This window comes from Ochlerotatus camptorhynchus, unplaced genomic scaffold, assembly GCF_037179485.1.
Source record: "Ochlerotatus camptorhynchus isolate MF236.1 unplaced genomic scaffold, CSIRO-AGI_Acam_v1.1 ptg000621l, whole genome shotgun sequence".
Classification (NCBI taxonomy): Eukaryota; Metazoa; Arthropoda; class Insecta; order Diptera; family Culicidae; genus Ochlerotatus; species Ochlerotatus camptorhynchus.
In genome coordinates, this window is record NW_027041100.1 from 644,166 (window position 1) to 663,136 (window position 18,971).

An 18,971-nucleotide genomic window follows, 5' to 3' on the forward strand; every position below is an offset into this window, starting at 1 on the left:
TAACGACGTGTTCTGGGTATCATCCAAACCATTTGTGGAATAGTTCAATGATTTGGGTTATCGTTCGTTCGTGGTTATTTTTTATTAGGGTAACGTTTTGCTCGAATAAATGGGTCATCGTTCGGTGTTGTTTAATCCAAAGACGCTTGAATTGTTTGCACAGTACTTCGGAATGAATTTCCGGCATAAGATCCGTATCGATACTATAAAATTCTATGACTTTATATGTAACTGCAGAGCTTTTTGTCTTTAACGTTCCTTTAGCTTCTTTCCAGGAGAGGAACAGCTCCCGTCTATCAATACCCTCTGTGTTAACAAATTACATTGCATTTTAGGTATACAGCAAAATGGAAGTATCAATATTATTATTTTTACGTACCTGAAAGGTTGCACATCTTTTCGGACTCCATTTTAGATTTTAAGATAAAGATCGTCTAACACAATAAACTGAACGGTACGAATTGCCAGCACAAACAAACTGAAACTAAGCAGCACGTGGTTGATCAAAAACTGTAATTTATTTTTGTCTAGCTCTCACATAAACTCGGTAAACATTGTGTATTATATAAAGATGTGAATGTGTTAGTAGGATGGCAAACTGAAGACCAAAGGTAAAACCGGAATGCTGTATGAGGAAAATACGCTCCTCTTTGAATGAGGATAAATCAATAGAAGAACATTACAGAACAAGATGAAACCTATGGTGTTTTGTAGTTTGAAAGCGTATCTTTCGAATGGAAACTGTTTGGTTTGCCGGTTTTTGCCGGTTTTTATGGTGTGTCGACGTGAAAAATGCGTATTTTGACTATAATATTGTTTATAACTTTGACAGTTATGGTCAGAGAGGTAAAGTGTCTTCAAGTCAATGTGTGTTTGGTGATTGCGAATAACTTTCTGGAACAAACCTTGTTGATAAAATCGCGTCCAAAAAAGTTATTTAAAAAAAACTGTTTTGGGGGGTCATTTAAAGAAAACGTTCGTTAACTCGTTACGCAATCGTTTTACAAAGTTGGTGTCTTGAGCAAAGTTTCTACAACTTTGCTGAAGACACCAACATGATTTGAGCAAGTTTGTAAAATTTTAATTTTGCCCTGCCCTTCTAGGTGGATAGATCAGCAATATCTCAGCACCAAACGATAGCCCTTTGAAAACTCTGCAACTCTTCTGAAGACAACATCCTTCTAAAATGTCATTTTCATACCGAAAAATAAAAAACGCACGTTTTGGGGGGTTTTGAACCACTGTGCAGCAGCGGGGGAACGAGCACATCTTAGTGAGAGATTCAACTCCACCACCACCTAAATATGGAGAAATCGACAATCAAAAGAGCAATTTATAAGCCTTATTAATACGATTCTTCGTGCTTCGTGCTCAAAAAGTGTTGATGAATCAGGATCAGGATTACTGAAACGATTCAGATAGGAAAGAATATCGAAATAAAGATCATAGTGAAATGGAGAGTACTGTACAACGAAGCCAAGTACGATGAATTGGCGCTAAACACTAACACATATCAAACAACATATTCATTACATTTTGCAAAATAATTACACACCTGATGGAGAAAAACTTGGCTAATTGCAATTTGCTGATACCAACCTTTTTGCCTTTCTCGTACACCAAGGTGGTACATACAGGCTATGATATGACTTGAAAAACACAATTTCGTTCCAAGACCCGGAGAGACGAATGGCATATACCAATAGAATCATCTCAACGGGATCCTTTGAAAAAGTTCGTTATGGGGTTTCCTCTCGGATTCCCTTTGATTTTTCTTGATTTTTTACACATTTTTACACCCCGGGAGCAACTAAACAGCTCCAGTGTAATGCTAATGTACCCCGAAAATTCTGGTACTCTGGTTCTGTCAAATCGAATAATGGTGGAGTAAATTTACAATTGGTCTTATTTTTTTATCAACTTTTTTTTCCCGTTTTTAAGTTTTTGTTTTTTTTTTTACTTTTTATAAAAAACATTGATATTTTTTCTAATAGTCTTCCAATCGACTCAGCATGACGGGATCGGAAAATGTCTGTCTATTTATGTGTGTGGGAGAGCGCGTAAGACAATTTTCTTATATGTATTTCTCGGCAACCACTCCACCGAATTGAACGCAACAACAACCAAATGAAAGCTACCATGATTCTATAGAATGTTAATTAATAGACTTTCAATCGATTAACTGGTTCCGGATATATGGACGGAACAAGACCCTAAAATCCGGGAACTAAGTGATGTTTATCGGCAAACACTTAACCGAAATAAACGAAACCCTTTAATCGGGTTACTGCCCAGTGCCCACTCTCTCTCTCTCTCTCTCTCTCTCTTTATCTCTCACACACACACACGCAAGCGATGATGATGAATTTTGATATAATTAAATCGATTGAATTCCAAGATACAATACAACACCAGTAATACGTCTCACTCAAAATTTATTCTTGGTTTGCTTTCGACGTCCACATGAAGTGAAACAAAAACATGTTTTCTGATGTGAAAAAAGTTGTGCCACCAACGATGGCTGACCCCATTGTTTACGTACGGTGGAGACATCTACAATTTGCAAGTGGGTACGTGAAACTAAGGTTTTCTGTCTAGATGCTCGGGGGGTGCATTTTTACGACTTTACATAAATGGCGAAAATGACTGCTTCGTTCAGCACTAAAACCATAGAGGTAACTCTAAGACCAGAAGGTCCCGAAGAAACGAGCTCAACTTTTTGGCTCAGCTCTGGTACTATCTTCGGTCCCAAGCTAATCGATTCACCCATCTCCGCGCTAAGGGCGAGCATCTCCTCTCGCACAGCATCAAATCTAGGACATTCGAAGACCATGTGCTCTGGTGATTCTTCCACATTCCCACACTCCGGACAGAAGGGTGACGTTGTGCGCCGAACCGATGCAGGTACTTCCTGAAGCAGCCATGACCAGACAGGAACTGCGTCAAGTGGAAGTTGACTTCTCCATGCTTCCTGTTCACCCAGGTCGAAAGAATCGGTATTAGCATAGAGGTAACTCTAAGACCAGAAGGTCCCAAGGAAACGTGCTCAACTTTTTAGCTCAGCTCTGGTACTATCTTCGGTCCCAAGCTAATCGATGCACCCCTCGAAACATAGGAAAATCCACGAAACCCTAATTTTATCCTGTCAAACTATCATAGCGAATCAAAACAAACATAGTGCAGTACTAGAATTTCGACTGGATGTTGGTACGTTAATCGATTTGCTGGGGACCAATAGGCTAGTCAAGTAGCGAGCCAATTTAAAATCGTTAGTTTCCACCGACTGGTCATAGCTCGTTCATGGTGGATTTGAAAACGCGCGAATTTCTAATGCGTGTTGCAAAATGCATCACTCGTGTAATTTGATTAAAGGTGTAAAACAGTGTAACCAAATAAACTTTAAAATTTTCCCTTGATTACAAAAGTCTGTAAATATCTGTGAAAGAACTAAAAAGTCTGTAAATGTCTGTAACGAAAAAAAATGTCTGTGAAAAAAATAAAAGTCTGTAAATTCACAGACATGTCTGTAAATCTGGCATTTCTGGTGGGAGAACACCCGCGAGTACTTTGAGGCTCATCGTCAGCTACATAGCCCAAGTAGACAAGTTGTCTAAGGTATCTTGCAATGATCCTTGCAGGTCCGGTGCACTTGGCCCTATAACGGACACAACGCCGTCATCTGCAAGCTGCCTTAGCGAGCAATTTTCATCAAGACAACCATCAATGTCTTTTACATAAAAATTAAGAAGAAGAGGGCTTAAAGGGTGATACGGTCAAAATTTGGTCAATATCAACTTGACGTATTTCTTTCAATTTTGCATTTAAAAAACCTGAACACCCCTCATTTTGAAGGTGTGTGTGTGTAGAATGTTGCTCCTATTTTGATTTTGGAATTCACTCTTCAGTTGTCAAAATGCCGTCCAAGCAAGAAGAGCAGCGTATCAAAATTTTGCTCGCGCATCGCGAAAATCCGAGCTACTCGCACGCAAAGTTGGCAAAATCGCTAAAAGTTGCCAAATCAACCGTTACAAATGTAATTAAAGTGTTTGGGGAACGTTTGTCGACAGCCAGGAAGTCTGGATCGGGGGGAAATCGAAAACCGGAAGCCACTGAGACGACAAAGAGAGTTGCCGGTAGTTTCAAGCGAAACCCTAACCTCTCTCTCCGAGATGCCGCAAATAAGTTGGGTGTATCGTCTACAACCGTGCATCGAGCCAAAAAACGAGCCGGACTATCGACTTACAAGAAGGTAGTGACTCCAAATCGCGATGATAAACAAAATACGACGGCCAAAGCGCGATCCCGGAGGCTGTACACGACGATCCTGACGAAGTTTGACTGCGTGGTAATGGACGACGAAACCTACGTCAAAGCCGACTACAAGCAGCTTCCGGGACAGGAGTTTTATACGGCAAAAGGAAGGGGAAAGGTAGCAGATGTTTTCAAGCACATGAAACTGTCAAAGTTCGCAAAGAAATATCTGGTTTGGCAAGCCATCTGTACCTGTGGCTTGAAAAGCAGCATTTTCATAGCTTCCGGGACTGTCAACCAAGAAATTTACGTGAAAGAGTGTTTGAATAAACGTCTGCTGCCTTTCCTGAAGAAACACGGTTGTTCCGTACTGTTTTGGCCGGATTTGGCATCTTGCCATTACGGTAAAAAGGCCATGGAGTGGTACGCCGCCAACAACGTGCAGGTGGTTCCCAAGGACAAGAACCCTCCCAACACGCCAGAGCTCCGCCCAATTGAGAAATACTGGGCTATTGTCAAGCGGAACCTAAAGAAGACCAAAAAAAACTGCTAAGGGCGAGCAGCAGTTCAAGGCAAACTGGCTTTCTGCGGCGAAGAAGGTGGACAAGGTGGCTGTACAAAATCTGATGGCAGGGGTCAAGCGTAAGGCCCGGCAATTCGGATTTGGAAAAGCGGAAGCCTAACTGAATATTTTTCCTGAATTTTATACTAATTGAACTTGAAAAAGAAAGTTAATTTGATTTTTTAAATAAACGATTTCACCGATTTACACGCGTTTTCCCTTGACCAAATTTTGACCGTATCACCCTTTAAATATGAGCCTTGGGGGAGACCCATGTAACTAATTCGTGAAGTTGTTGAGTTTCCATGAAAAAAGCTCATATATTTCTCAGACAACAAGTTGCTCAAATAGTTGTTCATAATTGGTGAAAGCCCACTATCGTGGAGTTTATCCGAAATGACATCGATACAAATAGAATCAAAAGTCCCCTTAATGTCCGAGAAAACTGAACCCATATGCTATTTTTGCGCATTTTTTTTTTGCGAATTTCAGTTGCCTTTCCGAAATCCGAATTGCGTATCTGAAAGTAAACCATTCGACTCGACCCATTTGTATGGACGGATAATTTTCTCCAACAATTTTCGTATACAGGACAGCATCGCGATGGGACGATACGAGTTATAATCCGACGCGGGTTTACCGAGTTTTCGGATGGCGATAACTCTTACTTGCCTCCAGTCATCCGGAACAATGTTGTGCTCCAGAAATTGATTGAACAAGTTCAACAAGCGTCTCTTCGCTACGTCTGGGAGATTTTTAAGCACGTTGAACTTGATTCTATCCATTCCTGGAGCTGAGTTGTTACATGAGAGGAGAGCAAGTGATAATTCCACCATCGAAAACCGGGGAATCTATTTCCTTACTACCCGACGGACGATCACGAACGTTGGTTTGAACCGACCGTTAACCGGTGATGACGCGCTTCGCATTTTCCTGCCGACATTCCAGAATGTTCGCATGGAAGTCTCTCGCGATAAACCATCGGCGAACCGACGCCAGTAACCGCATTTTTGGCTTTAATCAAGCCCCTAAAAGTTTTCTCGCGGTCGGTGTATCGCTCGAAATCCCCGACCTTACCGTGTTTGCGGAAACGTTTAAACGCGGCGAACTTCTCGCTGTTTGCGTCGGTGCCATCCTTATCCCACCACGGAGTGGGTGGTCGTTTGACCAACGGAAACACCCGGAACGTGTTTTGTCTGTGCTTGAAGAGCGCTATCAACGATAAGTCGCGATAAAAAGGAGTACTCATCCAACGGAGGGAGTATCTCAACCGAATCAGTACCACCGAGAACCGCGGACGGAAATTTTTGCCAGCCGATGTTTTTCGTGAGATCGTACGCGATATCAACAGAGTGGGTAGACGATGAACCATTGGTAATAGAAATTTTGATTGACAAGTGGTCACTACACTGATTACTTTCCACGTGCAATCCAACGATAGTGAACTCGAACTGAGGGAGAGGTCTAATCTACTTTCTCTTGCTGGAGGTTTGGCCACTCGTGTTACTTCCCCAGTGTTTAGAATTGTCATATTGAAGTTATCGCAAATGTCGTATATCAGGGTTGAGCGTTTGTCATCGTACAGTTCCCCCCAACCTGTACCGTAGGTGTTAAAATCTCCTAAGATCAACCAAGGCTCAGATAAAGCTTTCCAGCTTTAAACTTATAAGAACAGGGCTGTTACAAGATTTTCCGCGAAATCCGCGATTGCTCAAAAAAAAAAAAGTCTGCGGCTTTAAATACTAATCCGCGACCAATGAAAACCTGTTATCATTGCTTAAAATACCATTTATATTACTACTACATGGCATTTCAAACTTATTGCTTATACCAAATTTGATTTTTTTTGCTGCTCTCAACTAAGTGTTCTTCGAAGCACTTCCAAATTTTAATTGAGAAATTTTATATGCCCAAGAAAGTCGAGAAATTTTTCAACCCAAAAAATTAATAGACCGGACGGGAATCGAACCCAGACGCCTTCAAGCATGGATTTGCTTCGTAGCTGCGCCTTTACCGACTAATCTAAGGGGGTATCGTTTACAATCTGAAAAAAAAAATATTGGTGGGGTTGTGTACAAGACTACGTTAAGCTGTTTAGTGAACTTGATATTGATTAAAAATACAGTAGAAGTGAATTTTCTCAAATCAAACGCCTGGTTTCCAAACTTGGTGCTTAGTACAATATTAATTGAAAATTAGGGGGATTCAGTTATCAGGGTGGCATCTAAACCAGGAAAACCGGGAATTTAATTGGACGCATATACATATATTAATCGGAATTTATTATGTAGATGTAATTTTGGTTGAAGGCGACATTTTCGAGTTATGATATATGCAAATCGAAGAAGGTCGCATCAGATCGATTCGTCATTTGGCGTGGAACTGCTCTTCAGTAGCATGACTTAAAAAAAGACAGTAAAAAATGTTAAGAAGCTTACCGGTCACACAGACACAACACAACAAATATAACAAACCAATCTAACAAAGGTTTTCGGCTGTTTTAGCTAGAATAAAAAAAAATACAAAGGCTTTTACTAATGATTTTCCTTGCAGTGTTTATTCAGTTTGAACTTAACACACCTATCCCTATCTTGTCTCCAACACATTCTCGATCCTCGATCCTGCTCATTTTTCACGAGCAGTTTGTTACCATTCACTCGCCCTAATCGGGTTTCGGGACAAACTGGCATCAATAGCAAAACCTTATTTTTTTTCCTCCGCTATTTACTTGAACCTTTCTCAGCTTGCTTACGCTACTTTGACAACTACGTGCTAAATTCCGTGATAAGTTACAATGCTTTCTTATTCTCTTATTCTTGCCTAAATCCGGTAAATCACTACTTTTCGTGAAAGTCTAGATTTTTTTCTTCTCGTTATTGTTAGCAAATCATTTTAGTCAGAGTGTATCTTCTTCTTCATTTCATAGTGCTAGTAGGTAAATATGTATTTGATTAAATGTTATTATAATTTATCCATAGTGAACAATTGCCTATAGTCAATCGTTTTCCTTAGCTGTCGGGATCTTACACTTTGTTCCCGACCGTGGCCGGTGAATTCAAACCAGAATGGAAAAATCAAGTGTCTCTTCTAAATAAATGTAGAGGAATAAGATATTCTGTTTCACTTGTTTAACCAAGGAATTTAGCGCTAAAGTATTGATACCGTAGAACTAACAAGAACAAACTAAGTGGGGAAGTTGATGGTACAATCACAGACAAACAGACGTAACTCTTCATTGTGTATCTTCGTTCATGCATTTAACGGTTGATTTGAATATTATCAGTTCCGCGAACTACTCGCCGCAGCGCTGGCATCGGATAACTTTGACGTTTCTATATATTCTATAGAACTTTTATGCAATATTGTTTACGAGTTAGCGAGCAAGCTTGTTTTCCGCGAGAAGCCAGAGAGATGTCGCTACTGAGGTTATATGTTTTGAGATACGATGTTTTCAAGAACAAGTTTTTCAAAGAGTTACGTCTGTTTGTCTGTGGTACAATGATCTTCTCTTTTAGAAAGGTTAATATTAATGTGACAAAAAATGCAACTAGTTTCTAACTACTAATTTTGACGTCCTGTTTTTCACTTAACTCCTTTTTTAAATAAAGACTTTTATAAAATTATGCAAGAGAGGATTTATTGATCTCCTGCAGAGGAACCTATAGAATAGACAAACTAAACGCACTTTTTGCGACTTGTTGGTGCGCTTTTTGAAATATATGTAGTTTTGTGTCGTGTTGTAAAGAGGTTGATTAAAAAGGGTAATGTAGATGCGCATAGAAGAAATTGTTTGGTAAAATTCTAAGAACAAGTCGTTTCATATACTGATAACTGACGACGCAGTTTGGCTGCTCATTTCTCTCCTGGCTTGCTAAGCTGAATGTCTCTTGGTATTTGATTTCAATGGTCATTTCAGATAAAAAAAATTTTGTAATACCTGTTCATGTTTACATTTGTGGGATTAACCAGTGCACACTTCCGAATGATCGTCCCAAGCATTCACCTGCAATTTACAATGAAACGTTTCAGAATTCTGGTAAAATTGAACAGTTCTGCAACAGCAACTAACCTGACACTCCCGACTGCAGTACCACTGGTTGCCACATCCGGCACACACGAATTGTGCCTCCCGTTTCTTGCAGCCCTGGCATTCTGGCACATCGTTCTCGTGGAACTCGGGACCGTTTCCACCGCGCGTGGTGATAACGACACCGGATGACTCACGGTGGCCGTCGTTGCGCGGATTGTTCGCCGTCCCGTGGTGATCGTCACCCTCGTCGATGACTAACCGGTCCACGCTGTCGTCGGCTTCGTCATCCTGGCGGAGGTAGTGGATAAAAACATGTCCGTTTGTTAGTCGGCGATGGTACAAGGTGTGCAAGTCGTGTAAGTTTGCACAGAAAAAGTAAACTAGTGTGTTGTATAACACATAATACGACGGAACTGATTGGAGGAAAAGCGATTGGCTAAACATAACATCACAACATTGAATTATCGAACTAGAAGCGAGTGTATAGGATCCATAGACTTTGACGAGTTTGATTGGAGATCTAGTGATCACATGCAACTTTTCAAAGCAGTTATAATTATATTAAGCATGTGCTTCATTCTGAATCGTTTGAATGCTTTCAGCGAACTGTTTTCATAAGAAAATCCAGTGAAATTAGCGTTTCAATGGCCTTAATAGAAATCTTGAGAGCCACAAAATAAATTTTAAAAAGAAGTATTTTAAATCTTAATACAGATCCTCATAATTCCAGACGTTTAGAGTGGACGCGACAAGCGACGAGATGCGATACGATCAACGCTAAACTTTCAAAAAATGAGATTCTTTTAAACTTAAAAATATTCTAAGTGCTCACGCACAATGCTTGAATATTAAAAAAAAGGGAATACACCCTCTTTTATTAAATAGGCGAAGAAGAAATATTTTCACAAGTCTCTAAAACGCAATTCTAAGCGAAAAAACGAACAGCAATGAAAAGAAGTAATCTTTGGTTGGGCAACTTTTATTAGCTCTGCGATTCGTAACGATTATGCCAAGTGACCGTTGTGCAAAATGTCCATTATGCCAAACATCAGACCCTAACCATGGTGACCAATAAATCTTGATTAGCAATTCCCCGGTCTTCCCAGCTTCCCAGTTTCGGATTTTTTGAAAATTATTCGGTTGTGCGATATACATTTATATTAACCATACAACGGAAAGCTGAATGGTACAGTAGTGTAATGGGTAATGGGATAAATGGGTTATTACTAAGATAGCATTTTTTCTGGATCATAACTTTGGTTTTGCGTTCGAAGTCTTTAAAATTTGTTTATGATAAAATGATCTCAAGCATTTCATTTAGAATAATTTCTCTGCACAGGGTTCTTTCCAGAATTTGTCTTTCATAGGGGTAAGAGGGGCATACATAGTGAACATCCCGCACTCCAATACCAAACCTCAATTGTTCAAAACTAATTAATTGGTAGTAGGTTCAATAGCACCATTGTAATGATTATTAACCAATTAATTTGTTTCGAACCATAAGAAATCCAAGGCTAAAACACAGGAAGCTCACTTTGCCCCACCTGTTCAAAAAACCCCTCCTTCCCTAATTCTATTTAAAATCCACTTGACTTCTCTTCAAAATTGCCTTAAAATTTCACTCATAATTATCTTGGAGTTACTCCTCTAAATTCTCTAAAAAATTCACTTGGTATTGTCCTTTAAATTCTCTAGAAATCCGTTTCCGATATGCCCTTGAAATCATCCTTGGAATTCCCTCTAAACTTCCCTCAAAATTTCTTTGGAAAATCAAAATCAAAATTCAGTTCCCTTCGTATTATTCGAGGATCCTAAAATCCTCTTTACAACCGATATGAAATTTTTCTCAGAGCTACTTAAAAAATCTACTCTGAACTCACACAATTGACTTGAAGTTCCAGTCCCAAAACTACATTGTAAATTTCCTTTGGTTTTCCAAATCTAGCACTTCTCTTAGTAGGGCAAGTGAGCCAATTATGGCACTAGTGCTCCAGTCTTAAATAAAGTACTCAAATTTAAAATAAATTATCACGGTTTCATTCGGGCAGACATAAGACAAAATGTATGCATGGAAATAAATTTGGTAAAGAATGAAACGTATTGAAAATTTACCTGGTTCTTCAAAATCATTGTATCCTGAAACTCTATTCCAATCCAAAGGTCTTACTTTTTTTAAAGATCCAAAATCTTTTTATTATTTTTCGGACCCGGTTACCTCGGATTTTATTTTCGATTTCACATGTCACCCTGTATAACCGAAGGTATTTCCAGAAAAGTCTCAGAAGAATTCCCGCAAGAGATTCCAAGAAAAGTCTTAGAAATGAGCAGAATCCAAGAAACATCGTACAACGGATTCCTACGGAACAATCCTATACATAAATGCCAGAAAGGATTTCCAGAACAGTTCAAGAAGAATGTCTCGAATGAATCTCAGAATAAACCTAGAAGAGATTTGAGCTAGAATCCTAAAAAGGGCTTTAGAAGAACTCTAGAGGACGTTTCCAGAACTATCCCCGAAGGGATTTCCAGTAAAGTTAGAAGAAGAAAAAGAATCTTAATTTCCAGAAGAATCCCAGAAGATATTTGCATAAATAATTCCTATCTGGCGATTCAACCATGAAATCCACAAGTATTCCGATTTGTTACACCCCTCCCCCTGTCACGATTGACCAAATTCTTAGACCCCCTCAAGAGTGGACGCCATATTTTAATCGCCCCCATCAGAATACAAGGACTGACGTACAAAAATCAAGATTCTTGGAAGAACTCTAGGACGGATATCTCAGAAGAATTATAGAAAGGATTTTTAGAAGATTCCCAGAAAGGATTTTTAGAAAAATCCCAGAAGAAATTCATTGAAGTTTTCCAGGGTTTTAGTACACTCTTGTAGACCATGATTAAGACTTAAAGAATGCTTTGAAACATCGATACAACTTCGAATGTTCCTAGGAAGGGATTTTAAGAAAAATTTCAGATGAATCTCAGAAATAATTTCCCGAACAATCCCAGCAGAATGAAAGAAAGACACCAGAAGAATCTCAGAACAGATTCATAGAAGAATTCCAGAAGGGATTCGTAGAAGCATCCAAGAAATGATTCTCAGCAGAATTCCAGAAGGAATGGCCAGAAAGTTCCAGAAGAATCCAAGAAAAAAGAAAAACAATTCAAGAACGAATTTTCAAAAAAATCCCAGAACAATCTTAGTAAACATTTCTAGAAGAATATTGGAAAAGATTCCCAGGTAATTTCCTAAAAGAATCCAAGAAAAGTCCCAGAACAGTTTTATAAATGATTTGCAGAAGGGATTCTTATAAGCATCCCAGAAATGATTCTCAGCAGATTTCCAGAAGGAATGGCCAGGAAAGTTCCAGAAGAATCCAAGAAAGCAATCCTAGAAGACATTCTCAAAACAATTCAAGAGAGGAGTTTAAGAAATATTCCAGAACAATCTAACAAAGAATTTCTAAAAGAATATCGGAAAAGATTCCCAGGTAGTTTCCAAGAAATGATTCCCAGCTGAATCCAAGAAAAGTCCCTGAAGAGTCCCAGAACAGATTCATAGAATAATTCCAGAAAGGATTTATAGAAGCATCCCAGAAATGATCCTGTGCAGAATCCCAGGCGGAATGACTAGAAAAGTTCCAGAAGAATCCAGGAAATTAATACAAGAATCCTAGAAGACACTCTCAACACAATTCAAGAATAGTTTTTCCGAAAAATCCCAGAACAATCTTAGTAAAAAATTCTAGAAATTTATCGGAAAAGATCCCCAGGTAATTTCCCGGAAATCATTCCCAGCTGAATCCAACAAGAGTTCTAGAACAGATTTTTAGAAGAATTCCAGAAATGATTCATAGAAGCATCCCAGAAGTAATTGCCAGAAAAGTTCCAGAAAAATCCAAGAAAGGAATTCGAGAAGAATCCTAGAAAAAATTCTCAAAACAATTCAAGAAAGTATTTTCAGAAAAATCCCAGAACAATCTTAGTCAAAATTACTAGAAGAATGTTGGAAAAGATTCCCAGCTTATTTCCCAGAAATGATTCCCAGCTGAATCCAAGAAAAGTCCCTGAAGAGTCCCAGAACAGTTTCATAGAAGAATTCCAGAAAGGATTCATAGAAGCATTGAGTAGAATCCCAGACGAAATGAACAGAAAAGTTCCAGAAGAATCCAAGAAAATAATCTAACAATCCTAGAAGACATTCTCAACACAATTAAAGAATGGATTTTCAGAAAAATCCCAGAATAATCTTAGTAAAAATTTCAAGAAGAATGTATCAAAAGATCCCCTGGTAATTTCCCAGAAATCATTCCCAGCTGAATCCAAGAAGAGTTCTAGAACAGATTCTTAGAAGAATCCCAGAAAGGATTCATAGAAGCATCCCAGAAGTAATTGCCAGAAAAGTTCCAGAAAAATCCAAGAAAGGAATTTGAGAAGAATCCTAGAAAACATTATCAAAACAATAAAAGAAAGTATTTTCAGAAAAATCCCAGAACAATCATAGTCAAAATTACTAGAAGAATATTGGAAAAGATTCCCAGGTTATTTCCCAGAAGAATCCATGAAAAGTCCCAGAACAGATTCATAGAAGATTTCCAGAAGGGATTCTTAGAAGCATTCCAGAAATGATTCTCAGCACATTTCCAGAAGGAATTGCCAGAAAAGATCTAGAAGAATCCATGAAATCAATCTCAAAAGAATCCTAGAAGACATTCTCATAACAATTCAAGAGAGGATTTTAAGAAAAAATCCAGAACAATCTAATTAAGAACTTTTAAAAGAATATCGGAAAAGATTTCCAGGTAGTTTCCAAGAAATGATTCCCAGCTGAATCCAAGAAAAGTCCCTGAAGAGTCCCAGAACAGATTCATAGAAAAATTCCAGAAAGGATTTATAGAAGCATCCCAGAAATTATTCTGAGTAGATTCCCAGACGGAATGACCAGAAAAGTTCCAGAAGAATCCAAGAAATTAATATAAGAAGAATCCTAGAAGATATTCTCAAAACAATTCAAGAAAGGTGTTTAAGAACAATTCCAGAACAATCTCACTAAGAATTTCTAAAAGAATATCGGAAAAGATTCCGTACTAATTCCCAAGAAATGATTCTTAGCTGAATCAAAGAAAAGTCCCTGAAGAGTCCCAGAACAGATTCATAGAAGAATTCTAGAAAGGATTCATAGAAGAATTCCAGAAAGGATTCATAGAAGAATTCCAGAAATGATTCTCAGCAGCATCCCAGACTAGAAACGTTCCAGAAGAATCCAAGAAAATAATCTAGGAATCCTAGAAGACAATCTCAAAACAATTCAAGAATGGATTTTCAGAAAAATCTAAGAACAATCTTAGTTAAAAATTTTTAGAAGTATATCGGAAAAGATCTCCAGGTAATTTCCCAGAAATCATTCCCAGCTGAATCCAAGAAGAGTTCTAGAATAAATTCTTCGAAGAATTCCAGAAAGGATTCAAAGTAGCATCCAGAAGTAATTGCCAGAAAAGTTCCAGAAAAATCCAAGAAAGGAATTTCAGAAGAATCCTAGAAAAAATTCTCAAAACAATTCAAGAAAGTATTTTCAGAAAAATCCCCGAACAATTTTAGTCAAAATTACTAGAAGAATATTGGAAAAGATTCCCAGGTTATTTCCCAGAAGAATCCATGAAAAGTCCCAGAACAGATTCATAGAAGATTTTCAGAAGGGATTCTTAGAAGCATCCCAGAAATGATTATCAGCACATTTCCAGAAGGAATTGCCAGAAAAGTTCCAGAAGAATCCATGAAAGCAATTTCAAAAGAATCCTAGAAGACATTCTCATAACAATTCAAGAAAGGATTTTAAGAAAAAAATCCAGAACAATCTAATTAAGAACTTCTAAAAGAATATCGGAAAATATTCCCAGGTAGTTTCCAAGAAATGATTCCCAGTTGAATCCAAGAAAAGTCCCTGAAGAGTCCCAGAACAGATTCATAGAAGAATTCCAGAAAGGATTTAAAGAAGCATTCCAGAAATTATTCTGAGTAGAATCCCAGACGGAATGACCAGAAAAGTTCCAGAAGAATCCAAGAAAATAATCTAAGAATCCTAGAAGACATTCTCAACACAATTCAAGAATGGATTTTCAGAAAAATCCCAGAACAATCTTAGTAAAAATTTCTAGTAGAATGTCTCAAAAGATCCCCAGGTAATTTCCCAGAAATCATTCCCAGCTGAATCCAAGGAGAGTTCCAGAACAGATTTATATAAGAATTCCAGAAGGCATTCGTAGAAGCATCGCAAAAAGGATTTCCAGCAGAATACCAGACGGAATGGCCAGTAAAGTTCCAGAATAATCCAAGAAAGCAATCTCAGAAGAATCCTAGAAGACATTCTCAAACAAATTCAAGAAAGGAGTTTAAGAACAATTCCAGAACAAACCTACTAAGAATTTCTAAAAGAATATCGGAAAAGATTCCCAAGTAATTCCCAAGAAATGATTCCTAGCTGAATCAAAGAAAAGTCCCTGAAGAGTCCCAAAACAGATTCATAGAAGAATTCCAGAAAGGATTCATAGAATCCAAGAAAATAATCTAAGAATCCTTGAAGGCATTCTCAAAACAATTCAAGAATGTATTTTCAGAAAAATCCCAGATCAATCTTAGTAAAAATTTCTATAAGTATATCGGAAAAGATCCTCAGGTAATTTCCCAGAAATAATTCCCAGCTGAATCTAAGAAGAGTTCTAGAACAAATTATTGGAAGAATTCCAGAAGGCATTCATAGGAGCATCACAAAAATGATTCCCAGCAGAATGCCAGAAGGAATAGCCAGCAAAATTCCAGAAGAATCCAAGAAAGCAATCCCAGAAGGCATTCTCAAAACAATTCAAGAAAGGATTTTCAGAAAAAAAACCAGAACAACTCACTAAGAATTTCTAAAAGAATATCGGTAAAGATTCTCAGGTAATTTCCCAGAAATGATTCCCGAATCCAAGAAAAATCCCAGAATAATCCTAGAACAGATTCATAGAAAAATTCTAGAAAGAATTCATAGAAGCATCCCAGGAATGATTCTCAGCAGAATCCCAGAAAAGTTAGAGAAAAATCCAAGAAAGGAATTTCAAAAAAGTCGTAGAAAACCTTTTTCAAAACAATTCAAGGAAGGATTTTCCGAAAAATCCCAGAACAATCTTAGTAAGAATTTCTAGAAGATAAAAGATTCCCAATTAATTTCCAAGAAATGAATCTCAGTAGAATCCAAGAAAAGTCCCAGAATAGATTCATAGAAGAATTCCAGAAGGAATGGCCAATAAGTGCCAGAAGAATCCAAGAAAATAATTTCAGAAGAATCCTAGAAGACATTCTCAAAACAATTCAAGAAAGGATTTTCTAAAAATTCCAGAACAAACTCAGTAAGAATTTTCAGCAGAATATCGGATTCCCAGGTGCTTCATTAAACGTTAACACACGTTTAATCTTTGTTTACGCTTCATGAAATACCAACTTTGCTCTCCCTTCCCCTTGTAGCGTATTTTTCTACATGGCTGGTCACCCTTAATGCTACGTCATTTATGCATCTTCCCTTAGTGGAGGAGGAGGCCTAGATTGGTCTATATTATTTATGGATGTTAAATCTGGAATCCAGAATCTCAGTCTCTGGATGTTTATCTTTATGATCATAGAAAATGAGGTGATTCAACGCCTAGAGCGTCCTGCAAAGATCTATGGAATCAAGCTATCGTCCGTTTGGAATTGTTCTAAGATATCTTTGGAGTTGACCAAGAAGATCTCAGGAGTTGCTTAATTATGCCTTTAAGTTGAACTCACAAAGCCATTAGTATGAATTATTAACTACCTGGATAACCACTCGAGCAGACCAACAATAGAAATGAGACTTCTAACGCCCTTCGGAGTTCACTCACGAAAACCAACAACACCAATGGGTAGGAGAGAATCCAAGAAGAGTTCTAGAACATATTCTTAGAAGAATTTCAGAAAGGATTCATAGAAGCATCCCAGAAGTACTTGCCAGAAAAGTTCCAGAAAAATCCAAGAAAAGAATCTCAGAAGAATCCTAGAATATATTCTCAAACAATTCAAGAACGAATTTTCAGAAAAATCCCAGAACAATCTTAGTAAAAATTACTAGAAGAATATTGGAAAAGATTCCCAGGTTATTTCCCAGAAGAATCCAAGAAAAGTCCCATAACAGATACATAAAAGATTTTTAAAAAGGATTCTTAGAAGCATCCCAGAAATGATTCTCAGCAGATTTCCAGAAGGAATGGCCAGAAAAGTTACAGAAGAATCCAAGAAAGCAATCTCAGAAAAATCCCAGAAGACATTCTCAAAACAATTCAAGAAAGAAGTTTAAGAACAATTTCAGAACAATCTAATTTGCGTAGGTTGGAAATTCAAGTTGTCTTTAAAAAAATCGAAGACAACATATCAAGAAGCAATTCTCCCAATATTTCATACAACCGGTAGGAGACTGGCACAATCGCGTCATCTTCCACTCTATTTGCCTTTGAGTTGGAGCCGAACGAATTTTATAGCAAAGGTTTCATTCTCAGGATAAAGGATTGTGTATTTGGTTATGTTTCTATGCACTGAAAAAAGTTTTCACATAGTTTCTATTAGGAACGCACATAATATTTTTCCAATAACAAAATTAATGATTTTTATCTGAATATCACATAACCTCATACATTCCATGTGCTATATAGCTTTCATTGGACACATAAGGTTCATGTGATTTAGTGGAGCAATTTCGAATTATGGGATCACATGAAAGTTATGTGAAATTCACATGGATATTTTCCACTGGTTATGTGATTTATTTTATGAGTGTGCGTTGCTTTCACCTTCGCTCGAGCGCTGCTTTAGGCTGCGGCCAGGGTAGACGCGACACGCGACGCGACTCAGGCAAGGAATAATAATATATAATAAGATTCTTTTGAATTGGTCGCGTCGCGTCGCGAACCGCGTCTACCCTGGCCGTACCCTTACTGTATCTGTCGGTTGGATTTTGGCAAAGTTGCCATTCTTCTTGATATGTTGTCTTCGAAAAAAAAACCCCTAGATTTAATTTACATGGCAAAAAGCTTATTTAACTTTGGAGATTAAACATAAGGCCTTAACATATTAATACCATTTGGCTAACGCCTAAGGCACAGATTCCGGGGTTGATCCATGATACATTGTAGGAGGGTAAACTAAAATATCGACATTTTGTGAAAACGATTGCTCGAAGAGTTACGTCTGTTTGTATGTGTCTTAAGCCTATCGCTGAATGCATAAATTAAACCTGTACTTTATAAATGTATTGATTTTCTTGAATTTTGAGTAAATCAATAAATTAATCACAAATACAGGTACTAGAGGAATTCGGTGATTAAAATTAATCATCCATTTTGGATTTCTGTTAATCATCATCTATGAACACAAACGACGTATAAGATATATCACGTAGGGTAAGCAAGTCTACAAAAAATTAGCTCGTGAATATCTCCTGAGCACAGTCTTTCGGATTTCAATTATTAACAAATTTTCTAAGGCCTTACGCAATCACTCAAGCGGTGCAGCAGTGTAATATTTTACAATACTGCAGAATCTTATTTATAAGGAGTTATCGTAATATCAAAGACATCATACGTTCTTCTGAGGATATAATCTTTGCTATCAAATTCGTTCGAAGCATTTACCTTTGAGCGGCAGATGACGCGATTGTACCAGTTTCATAGCGTTCGTATAAAAAAATAAAAGAGTTGCCAGTCTTCTTGATTTGTCTTCGGTAATATCAACGGTTCCAGATCCACCAGTAGTGGAATATCGTAGCAAAATCAGCGAATCCGTTAGTTTTGCAAAATATACTCAAATTTTAAGATATAAACAGGAAAGTTATGCTATTTTTTTTACATAAAAAGCGTAAAAGGTGAATTCGAAAAAAAAACAATTATAAATATTGCATAGCTTAAATAAAACACAAACAAATATGACGTAAATCAATTGGACATTTTCTTAGCTAAACAATTACGAAAAAAAACAAAACAGACAAGTGGACAAACACACATACACAAATGCATCGACAGAACAGACAAGTGTTTATTAGCAGTCAACAGTTTCCAACTAAGGCCACTTCAAAAACACCACCAA

At 37.7% G+C, this 18,971-nt stretch overlaps 1 protein-coding gene across 4 annotated transcripts in view; it reads right to left on the bottom strand.

The window, feature by feature from the left end:
• Positions 1-8,310: 8,310 nt before the first annotated feature.
• Positions 8,311-18,971, bottom strand: part of LOC135714137 (probable serine/threonine-protein kinase kinX) — a 174,153-nt gene continuing 163,492 nt past the window's right edge. For all 4 annotated transcript variants that reach the window (XM_065237419.1, XM_065237418.1, XM_065237416.1 and 1 more), the window contains 2 exons: positions 8,883-9,131; positions 8,311-8,816 (listed from right to left, as the gene is read on the bottom strand). In XM_065237419.1, coding sequence (XP_065093491.1) covers positions 8,775-8,816; positions 8,883-9,131 — 291 coding nt within the window. In that variant the 3' untranslated portion in view covers positions 8,311-8,774. The remainder of the gene's footprint in view (positions 8,817-8,882; positions 9,132-18,971) is intronic.